Genomic DNA, 12,279 nt, shown 5'->3' with positions numbered 1-12,279 from the left:
TTTCATTATTTTCACGAGTAAAATAGGTTATGAAAGTCCCGGGAGAACTTTGTGGTATACTCTGTATATATTTATAAAATCATAAAAAAAGATTTTTACATAAAAAGTAATTTTTATGTCAATCATTGTAATCTTTTATGTCAAGTAATAAAATGATTGTTTGGTAATTGAAATTTTTTTATTAGCACATAATGTTAAGCATGTCTCACTTTTCATTGATAAGCTAAAATCTTTTCTTTTTCTTTTTAACTAATATTTAAATTCATTACTCAAATATTTGTTCGTTTAAATAGTTAATCAAAAATTTTTTATTTTTTTTATGATTTATTTGAATTTGTCAAATATTTTTTACAATATTATTTTCACAGAAGAATATTTTTATTAGTAAATATCTCTCTAATTTATTTACTTTTTGTTAGACTAATTGCCATGCCTTTAAGGAATGAATTACACTGCTGCTAATGTATTGATTAAATTTTACTTCCTTGTACGAAGTGAAGGAAATACTGTGATCGCGTAAAATTTCGGTTTCCAGATTTCAACGGAAATATCCTTTTTGATCATCCCTGGATCGTATTTTGACTAGTTTAGGGGGACGTCTGTATGTACGTACGTATCTCGCATAACTCAAAAACGATTAGCCGTAGAATGTAGAAATTTTGTGTTTAGGACTGTTGTAATATCTAGTTGTGCACCTCCCATTTTGATTGCAATCGACGGAACCAAAAGTGTCCAAAAAAATTTGGATTTTGGACTTTTTCTTCTTAACTGCATTAATAAGCCCTTATTGAGAGCTTTTCAACGACATATAATAAGTGGTACGTATTTTAATTGGTTCCAGAATTATAGCCAAATGGAATTTTAATTAAAGAAATATTTGGATCTTAGAAGGGGAAGGCACATCGCTTCGAATCAGACTTCATTTTCCTTTTTTTTAACTTAAATGTATTGATTTATTAATAATTATTAACTTCTGATTGTAAAAAAAATTACAATAAATAATAATTCAATAATAATAAAAAAAAATAAAAATATAAAAAAATATTAGAAGTTAATTAATGAAATAATATTTTATGTATTTTTCTTTTTAAAAAATATCAAAATGTAATTTAATAGGCGTATCGGAAAGTCATGTTGTCCACATCAAATTTTTGTAATTATTATATTGATCAGTAAGCAATAACATCTTAAGCAAAATTTTTATAAAAATTAATTCACAATTTTTTTTTAGAAAGATTAAACCAAAAAACTCAATAATTTCATAAAGGCTAGCTGATCTGTAATTCTAATACATTTCTAAACTTTCCACAATAATATTTGGCACACAGTAAGTCTTATATACAGAGTAATTGAAATAAAAACTCCTAAAACAGTAATTTTATAATGTGTGTATTAAAAGTAGTGAAAAAGTTTTAAATTGTTATTGCAATTTTTTTTGATGATCATTAGTTTTTTTTTTATTTTTATCAATTTTATGTTATCTAATGTTATGCTAAATAGCTTTTACATAATATGTAGTGTTATTTTGGTTATTCTATAGAAGAAAAAATTATGGATCATGTTTTAAGGCATCCAAAAATACTTAATTTTTTTATAAAAGGAAGTATGTGGTAAAATATTGTGGGCTTATTTCTTCAGGGCTGGTTTGTATCGAAATCCAGCATTCATGAATAGATAGTACATGTAACTATTTTAAACTTTATTTGTCAGGTCATGATATGTTGTTAATTACCAGCCATTAATTAAATACAAATGTTGATTAGGAAACAAAATAATAAATTATTAGTGTAGAATGGAAAGAGTAACTTTTTTGTAGACTTGGCATGCAGATGTAAAATATTATGTTTGGGTTAACAAAGGATGAAACAGGAAACCAATTTCCATTGTATATCTGATATGGGATACTTATTTTTGAGAATGGTTATGCAATTTTTACTTTCTTGTATGAAGTAAAGGAAGTATTGTGACCACAAAAAATTTCAGTTTTTGCATCCCAATGGAAATATCCATTTTGACCAACCCTGAATCCATTTTGATTAGTTTTGGTGTGAAGTCCGTACGTACATACGTATGTGTCTCACATCTCAAAAATGATTAGCCGTAGGATGTTGAAATTTTGTATTTAGGACTGTTGTAAAATCTAATTGTGCACCTCCCCTTTCGATTGCAATCGACTGGACCAAAAGTGTCCAAATAAGCTCAAAATCCAAAAACATTTGGATTTTAAAATTTTTCTTCTTAACTGCGTAATAAGCCGTTAATTAAGAGCTTTTTAATGTTATATAATAAGTGGTACTTATTTTTATTGGTTCCAGAGTTATAGACAAATCAAATTTTAATGAATGAAGTATTTGGATCTTAGGGGAAGCAACATTGGTTTGAATCACTTAATATGTTTTTTTTTAAATATATTGATACATTAATAATTAATTATTAACCTCTCATTGTAAAAAATAAAATTGCAATAAATAATATTCAATAATAAAAATAAAAAATATGAAAAAATATTAGAAGTTATTAATGGAGTAAAATTTTATGAACTTCTCATTTTAAAAAACATGTGTATATGTAATTTGATAGGCGTACAAGGAAGTCATGTGGTGTCCACATCAGATTTTTATAAATGGTATTTTTCTCTTTTTAATTATATACACTATTTGGTTATCACAGCTAACTGATGAAAATTATCGCAGAACTCTTTCTTGTAACTTTTTATAATTCTATAAAAATTCTACTTCTTAAGTTACCATGGACATTTTTTAATATTTGATCGATCATACAACTATGTTTATATGAATTAATCTAACAAATTAATTAACCTTTTAAACTTTTAAACATTAGTATTATTAATAAATTATAAATACCTTTAAACATGAACTGCATAATAATATCATATAAATTATTAATGTTGTAATTAAATAATATTTTCATATACAAATTATTACTGATAATATTTAAAATTATTATTTAATTAAAAAATTATTATAACACTGTCAATCACTAATTACAATGAACTATAAAGTAAGAAGCTACCTATAACTCTGTCGTTAAACAACAAAAAAGTACTGATAACATTCTTATTCAAATGTAGAATCTAACTTGTACAAATAGTATAATGAATGACCTAGCAACAACACATGCGTTAGTTTTATTTGTAAGTAATGGTATATACATGTATATAAGATATATATATATATATAAACACACACACACACACACACACACACACACACACACACACACACACACACACACACACATACACGCACAAAGTTAAATTATGTAATTTCTCCATATTCATTGTTTTATGTATTCATTTGTAATTTTTTAAATTATTTTATTGAGTATTTACATTTTTCTGAGGTATGCAGTTCATTATCAAATGTCTTCAGCATACTGTTTTTATTGTTGTTTAATATAAAATGTAACAAGTGTAAATAAATGTTAGTACAGGTACAATAATATCATATAATACATTGCTATATGTATGATTCATCTGTTTTGTTTATATAAATTGATAAATATATTCGTAATAAGCCGTTAAGGTACATAAAATTTGAAATTAGGTGCTATAAAATTTTATGTACTACATCGTATGAGTACCTCATTATAGTGTTTTTAGAATAAATTAACTGGTTTATTACATACATGTATTAATTCCTACATAAAAAATAATTAAAAATTACAGTTGCCCTTACAGGTTTCCAGAATGCACTATGTATCATTCATTACATATTTGTTTAATTTTTTGTTATTCTTTAAAAAGTTTTTTCTTTAAAATGGTTTCTGCTAATTTTTTTAATTATAACATTATTTTAATATATTTACATCTTCTCTTATTTATATTATGTATTGTATTTTTATAATTAACTTTTTTTACAACCTATTGGTTCTTTCAATTATAACTGACACTGGATGTTTTATTATAATTTTTATTTTCATTAATCTTATATTACTCTGCATTTCATAAACCATTCTTTAAACCTTTTTTAAGATGTATACATTATAAATATGTACATATTTATTTAATATGTATATTTCAGCTATGGGAGAAAATGTTGAATTGATAAAAAATGAAGATATCTGCACAGATGGAAAGAGAAAAATTGTATAAGGTGTTGGTTTTTAGAAAATGAGTACAGAATATTCAACTAATAATTTCAAATCAGAAGATATAATGATAGAATATGACATGAAAATGAATATTAGGACAAAACTCAATTACTAAAGGAAATAAATCAATGAAGATGTAGACAAAAGAAGGGAGAATTGAACAATTAAAACAGTGTACATATTTAAGTACCATGCTAACAGAAGATTGCAAAAGTGAAAATAATATAAAAATAAAAGTTTTAGTTGTAAGGAAGCATTTAATAGAAAGAAATGATTATTATTTTTAAGATCGAGTAGGTCTTATGTAATGTTACATTGGCCATTGGCATGTGTGTACTTCTTTACGCATGTGAAACATGATATTAAAATAAGCGTAAAAGAAAGACTAGAAGCATTTTAAATGTGGGCATGAAGAAGATTGGGGAAGAATAAATGGACAAAAAAGTAAAAAATGAAGAATTTATGGTGAGAGTGAAAGAGAAGAGTAGCTTAAACAGAATAATTCAGAATAGAAAAGCTAACTTGGTGGGACATATGATAGAAGACGTGATTAAAACAAAGCTATAATGATCAGTAGAAGATGTAAAAAGATGTGAAAACTGTAGTCTATCTAAAAGGAATTGACGCTAACAGCTCATAAGTTAAATATTGTAATAGAGGAGAATTGAGATGAACATTGTATACAAGGGTGAGCAGATAACCTTTATGATGTAAGAAAGTAGAGCTTATGAAATTTTTCTGTGTTATATTTCATTCAGTCCTTATCAAGAGGGTCTCATTTAGGTGAAAAATAGTTAAGAGTCTACTGTATTCTGTAAGGGGTGGCTATTACTGAAACTTTCATGTTCAGTGAGGGAATTGAATTATTCCCATGTTCTCAACAGCTTTACTGCATACTCCAAGAGGTAGTTTCAAATAAATCAGAAACTACAATTTCTTATAACTAAATATTTGTCTTACAGTTTTACAACTACAGCTTATTTAATAGCATTCATTTAAGACTGGTTGCTTTGAAAATTAAGACCACTTACTGTATAATAATTATATATAATGTTAAACTTTGTTCAATTTATTATTGTCACATAGTCTTCTATAAAAATTCACTTCTTTTATCAGCATTATTATAGAATACCTTGGAACTTAAATAACTTAAAAATTGTGGAAAAATATATTGAGTCTCTGTAGCCTTCTAACTAATTATAGTTCCAAGATTAACTCATTAAGACTACAATATTCTATGTAATTTGTAAATTTACTGAATGAATTTTTATAATCATTCAAGAAAACCTATATATTCCATATAACAACAGACCAACAAGGCCATTCATTTTGTCACACCAGAAAAATACAATTACTGTGAATTATAATAGAACCTAATTAAAAGAAGGATATTTCTAATACTTTATATTAATATTTATTTTTCTTTTATGTGTTTTTTCTTTTAAAGAGAATTATATTAAATCATAATTAGTTTTCTGTTGTTCTGGTTTTGTACAAAATTAATTCTATCCTATTGTAAAATACAGTATGGTAAATACTTCTTCAGTGTTATCAATTTGGTTATGTTAATAGTAAATATTTTTATGGGTATACAATAAACGTCAATCTCATCACTTGTGTATATAATTGGTTATTTATTTCTAATCAATGACATTCAACTTGACATATATCTTGTCATAATATTTTTTTACATCAATTAATGTTTCTTTTGTGAAAATTTACATATTATGTAATTTTTTACATCAAACTTATTACTTCATGTTGTTATTATTAATATTATTTAAAATTATTACATTTTTCCCTGATGGCTATGTCATGGATTTAAATTACAGCAAAGAAAGAATAAGATCCAACTAAGACATGGTTATTTCTCCTCAATTACTTAATGAATAAATTCAGGAGTAATGGATGCCAATAATTTTTTTAATTAATTTTTATTAACTTATTATACTTACCAAATGAGCAGGTACTCGTGGTAATTTTGTAGGTAATGGTGAATTAGTTGCACCAAGAGGACTGCGATTATATTCTGAAGAATATTCTGATTCATCTAGAACCTGTAATAAAATTAATTTACAAAAAAATTAATAAGAAATATTTAAATAATTGATGATACAAATATTTTTTAATTATGACAGATATTTTTACTTAAGCAGTTTTCCTTAATATTTTGGTGATTATTTGAAAACATTTAACAAATATTTTCAAATAATCATTTAACCATATATTCTTATGGTTAAATAACCTTCTTAATTATAATACTCACCATCTGGAAAATAATATGACATGTTGTGGGGTTTTTAGGTAGACCTTAAACTGAGAGGAAGCTTTTTCTGGTTGTTTAAAATTTTTTTAATATATTCCTGTGTGTTGTTTTGCAGTTCGACAAGGATATATATATATATAAATTTGATTAATTATATTATATTATATTAATTATATGTAAATTTGACAGTTGTTTTATTATGTTTGTTTTAGACATGTTTATTGTTTTTTTTAATTCATTCCCTTACTTTGACAAGTATCAGTAACTGTAAATTCACATGAGGGTCCTCTTCTTTGATATAACTTGCTCACTAGTGTAATGCACACATTTTCATAGAATTCAAATCACAGTAAATTTTAAATGTATTGTTAAAGTTTAAAACAATTACAAATTCTGCAGCTAGATGCCACATGAAAGATGCAAATAATATACTGTATGAGAATTCTTCTTGTTGTCCTGTAACCATTTTAATATAATGAATATTTATTATGATAAACTTTTAAGTCCCATAAAAGGTTTTTAAAGACCTCATAAATTGTTACAAATTTATCTATTTCTTCATTCCATTTCACTGATTTGTCATGAGACTGACCTAATAGTCTCAAGAAGATAAAACCTGATATGCTCATTCATGCAGTAAAATAGACCATATCACCAACATCTATGATAAATACAAGGTTGTCCTATTCATATGTTATAAATCTTTTTATTTATATTTCTTCATCTGTATGCTGCTGAATCTTTGAGGGAATGTTTTTTGCAACAAAGAAAAATGGCAAGTCCCTCATTATATCTTCACTATGCCTTTGATTATCATATATGAATTGGATAAATCATACTTATTTAGGTCATAGCTGATCACAATCAATGACTTCTGGTTCACGATCTTTCAGTTTTGCTGTGATCATTTCTTCATTTTTTAAAACATTAAAAGTGTTATCTATTTTGATTATTGTTTGACAATCTAGAGCTCTTCTTATTATTGCATGCAATAAGGTTCTAAAATTTCAAAAAGTTTTTGTTTAAAAATTTTGGTGCAAAGGTTTTTAATAACTATTTAATGTAATAACTATGTTTAGATTTACTCACTTCACATATGTTTGTGTAGTGAGTATGTGTATTTCTTTGTGAAGAAATAAACATTGCATTAAAAATGTTCTACTTATGTGTTAATGATCATCATTTTTTATTTTTTCTGTGTAATTTGAGTGAATAGAAATGAATATTCTTATGCACATTGTTAAAACATTTTTGTAAAGGAGTTAATTTCTTAGCTACTTTTTAAAGGTCAGTTGCTTCCAGTCATTGTTTGTTTTCCTACTTATCTGAACATAAAACATTATATTATTATGAATACTCAAACACATGTTCCTATTCAAAGATAGGAAAATGAAGATAGATTGTATGATGAACTGATGCAGAGGATAGGTGCATAGCTTTCTGTATTGGAAGTAGACAGTTTCAGGTCTGATCAGAGCAGTATTTTTTATTAAGACTGTTTCCCAGCCACCATGTTGTTGTTAGATTATAATTAAGGCCTGACCTACCAATCCAGAAATGTAACATCTATATTCTTGTAGAGTTAGGTGTTCACTGAGTGATGAAACAAAGCTGCAGATATGTTCTTTATATGAACAAGGAACATATTTGCCTACCTTTGGATTCTTAACCAACAGAGCTGCCTGTTCAAGATATTTAGAGACTTTTAGAACATGTTAAAATAAAGAGTGTAAATGAAATGATATGATTGTCTACTCAAAATAACAAACGGATTTCAAATTTATGATTATAGCTGATGGATACTTTATTTAATTTTTTTTTAAAGCTTGATAAAAAATATTATTGATTCCATTAAAACAGAACATCATGAACATTTCACACAAGTTGCCTTATAACTGTCTGGAAAATATATTTAAAACCTTAAATAGAAGCTTTGTATATTTTTGTTGCTGAAAAATTATTTCTTTTTATAATTTTTTTTATCTTTGAATTTTAGAGGGTCAGTTTATATGTATGAATTAAAAGCTGTTTAAATTAAAATTTAGAACTGAATTTGAAAGTAAAATATTTGAAGTAAAATATATATTGTAACAAGACCAATATAATGGACCTGAGTAACGGATTCTTTCAATTAAGAAGAAAGTAGTAAAAAATATGATAATGGGAAGAATCCAGAAAGGGCCTAAAAGGGACTCTTGTAGTAAAGCTAATAGGTACATTTAACAATTGTTCTTTGTAATACTGCTCACTGACATACCTAACGGATGTTCCGTGAAAAGGGTTACTGGACCGAGGATAGGAATGTATGGGAAAAGAAAAATTAATTGATCATTCTCACACTCAACTGGGGTCTGGTCCTGTAGGTAGGAGTAATCTCCAGGGAAGATAAGTTGAAATGAGTTCTGCGAGAGAGTTCTAAGTGAGGAGTTATTCTGCAAGGAGGTTGGCAAGTCAGTGAAGTGCGAATTTCTAGTGGGTAAAAATTTGACTGATTAAGGTGATGTCACAAGTAATTCCAGAATAAGAAAACAAGAAGTAGTTCGGTAAGTTATAGTTAGACAATTAGTGAAAATAATGTGAATGACTAAATTCATTTATAAATTGTTAGGGTAGTTTTATTTGTGAACAGTAAATGCATTTGTAGTGAAAGAACTTTAAATTGTTTATCTATTGTACTATTTTTGTTAATACAAGACTAGTGGTTAAAAGTGTTAAGATTAGTGGTTATGCTAATGTCTTTTGTCAGTGGGACTGAATTCTGGTTTTCAATATTTAACTACCTGTAAATAAATCCTGACGATTACTTTAAATTCTGTTTTGTATGTAATCACAGCTTTTTTATTATTAATATTGTATTGTGTTTGTGATTATTATGATTATTATTGTTATTGTTTGCTGTTGTCATTATTGTTATTATTCTGATTGTTATCGTGAGTGGTTTATTATTACTATTGACATTATTATTGTTATTGATTTGTCTTGTTTTATTTATGTTCTCAAACTAATAAATTGTAATTATATAAACATTTTCAATAGTCAATCTCTCAATATATATACACACAAGCATATATACCTCAAAAAACAACAAATTAACTACCAAACACAGTAACAGAAAACTTAAAAAATTAATTCCAAAATCAACTTTCGCGGATCCCACATCATCAGTTGGTACTTAATTCTTTTATTTATGCTTCTTCACTAATATGGTGCTAAATCTTTGATGGAATGTTAGTAATAAGGAAGAGAAATGGCGAGTCGGTTACTTTGAATTATTTTTTCCAGAAGGTAATTAACTAGGCACATCACGAATAATGTTCTGTTCTAAACTTCATTCAATAAGCAAAGATTTATAAGTTTATTCACAATTCCTTTAGTAGTAATTTAGTGCCTCATTAAGCTTTTTATTATCATTAATATATGATCGGATAAATCATACTTATTTAGTTCGTAGTTGAGATTATGTTCAATGTCTTCTTGTTCATGATCTTTCATTTTTTGGGGTGATCATTCCTTCAATTTAATCAACAGGAATTATTAACAACAGATCGTTTTTGAAGATGATACTTTAATTAAAGACAGTGGGTTTTGTAGTTGGCAACAATGTTTACGAAAGTAATTGCGTGACGTTTAACTACGTCATCCAGCTGGAAGTGAAGTTGTGTTCAATTTTTGTGGTTAAGGTTTATGTTTTCTAAATTTTAAGTTTCGTTTTTGTTTTTCGAAGTATTTGTAAAAATATGTACCGATTGATGGTGCGAGATCCTGCGAAAGTCGACTTTTGGTATTAGTTTGTTAGGTTCTTCTTACTGTATTTGGCGGTAAATTGTTGTTTGAGGTTAATTGGGTGGTCAGTATGTTGATGAATTATTTGAATTTTTAGAAAATTATATATATTAAGATTAATTTAAAGATTTAATATTTAGTCATTGGAGATTAAATTTAAACCAGTTCATTTAGTTTATTTAATAAAATGTTAACATTTACATTATAATTTACTTAACAGAAAATTACTAATTAGACTTAAGGGATAGGTCAGTTAGTTCTCACGTGATTCTGATATAAACATACTTTATATATAAAACAGTACTAGTTATCAGAAAAAAACATAAAGTAAAAGTATTTTATACTGCTCAAGGAAAAATAATCTTATTGTAACGCTAGCCGGTCAGGGCTCGCTCGCCGACGGTCTAGCCACGGGGCTCTGCTCCTTGGATCCTCTTGGTTGTGAGAATATTAAGTATTTTACAGAAATATTTTAATTAAAAGAAATATTAGTGCATAGAAAATATTTTTCCGAACATTTTGGTGCTTTTATATTTAAAATGGGCTGAAGGAGTGATTACGTATAGAATTTCATAGTTATTAATAGAAATATAATGTTTAACGGTAGCCATATTGATAACAAGTAGTAGTTGGCTTCTTCGTTTAGTCTTCTGCGTGTATTCGTGTGAGGTTGTGTTAGTTGCTGGTTGAGCTGATACTATTGACGCAGAGTGGACCACGTGATGCGACGGCCGGATGCGCGCCAATGACTTTCCCGCTAAATAAAGAATCCTTTTTTTTTACTGCTAAATATTAACTAATAATCCCATTCTTTTGTTACTAAAATTAAATAAATAAAAACCATTTACGCTTAGAAATTAAATAAAATAATTTGTAAAAGCTTCTAGCAAGAGAGAGTCGGCTAAGCGAGAATCGCCGTACCAAGCCGTTCTGCGCCAATAGCAGATAAAATAAAAATGCGAGTTCATGCGATAAACAAACAAACTAACAAACAAACTCACGCACCTTTTTATGAGAAAAAAGATGACGGACGTGATTTTACGTGCGACATTAAAAGCAAACTTTTCAGTTTATATACACCATTTTCAATTTAAGATGATGTTTTTAGTGGAAGACGTATACACCTGACCACCACGAGACATGTATCGGGACATCGGGATTTTCTGCTAGTGATCGATAAATTACGGTGTCGATAGCTAAGGAGAACACTCATACACACACACACACACAAAGACAGACAGACCCACATACAAATGCCCCTTAGTAGGGTAGGATGTTTATTCAATTTACAATGTCCAAGTAAGAAATTTTAAGACTTTTTTTGTAGAGATCTGCAAATTTAATGAATGACAATATTTTAAACATTGTTGTAACGTTTTCATTACTGAGATAAGGCAAAAGCCTTTCTAAAAATATAATTATTCTCAAGAATAAAAAGAATAAACAGCAGGTTTACTAGGCAATGTAAGTAAAGACCTCCCTGTGCCTTCTTCTTTGAACTGAATACAAGCAAACCATTGCACTTGCATGATAAGCTCACTGAAATACAAAAGATATTTGACCTTGTTAGTTGCACATTCATTTTGTTCTCCTGCTAGCAGGTGTTCACTAGTAAACATAATTATTCTTTGTGAAAACAATTGTGATTAGTGTATCTTTTCCGCAGGTGCTTTACTTGCACTACAACGTATAAAAGATTATGAGATAACTAATCATAAACAAGTTAAGACACTAATACAAAGATTCAGTTTTTTAACTTTATACAGATTTTATTAGTTTTAACATAAAAAACTCAGGTATTCAATTAATGCAGAAAGTAGATTTAATTTACAGATTTGACATTTTTCTATTGGTTTTTAATTAATTTTTTGCTTGTCTAACTTAATAATCTGTTTGCTTTTTGCCTTTCAGTGAATAATTATATTATAGTGATTAATATTTAAATATTAATTAATTATAATATAAAAAAAGAGATGCTAATGATGTAATCTTGTCCCTATGTTTTTTAGAATTTTTATGTTTAACAGTTATTTTGTTTTTTTATTAAGCCTTAATCTGAAAATATCTCACTACTGTTATATATTCCTTATAACAATATTAATAAAAAAGGATCATAG

General features: G+C 27.1%; 1 protein-coding gene and 1 long non-coding RNA gene across 2 annotated transcripts in view; one reads left to right on the top strand and one right to left on the bottom strand.

Moving 5' to 3' along the window:
* Window positions 1–12,279, bottom strand: part of LOC142331744 (uncharacterized) — a 542,969-nt gene that overhangs the window by 21,263 nt on the left and 509,427 nt on the right. The window contains exon 3 of the mRNA XM_075377800.1: window positions 6,069–6,170. Coding sequence (XP_075233915.1) covers window positions 6,069–6,170 — 102 coding nt within the window. The remainder of the gene's footprint in view (window positions 1–6,068; window positions 6,171–12,279) is intronic.
* LOC142331747 (uncharacterized) overlaps window positions 10,030–12,279 on the top strand; it is a 241,007-nt gene continuing 238,757 nt past the window's right edge. The window contains exon 1 of the long non-coding RNA XR_012758079.1: window positions 10,030–10,226. This is a non-coding gene — a long non-coding RNA (uncharacterized LOC142331747). The remainder of the gene's footprint in view (window positions 10,227–12,279) is intronic.

The sequence above is a fragment of the Lycorma delicatula genome, chromosome 10 (genome assembly GCF_047948215.1).
Source record: "Lycorma delicatula isolate Av1 chromosome 10, ASM4794821v1, whole genome shotgun sequence".
Lineage (NCBI taxonomy): Eukaryota > Metazoa > Arthropoda > Insecta > Hemiptera > Fulgoridae > Lycorma > Lycorma delicatula.
Note: the sequence above shows the minus strand (reverse complement) of the source record. Positions and strands in the feature narration are given on the sequence as shown.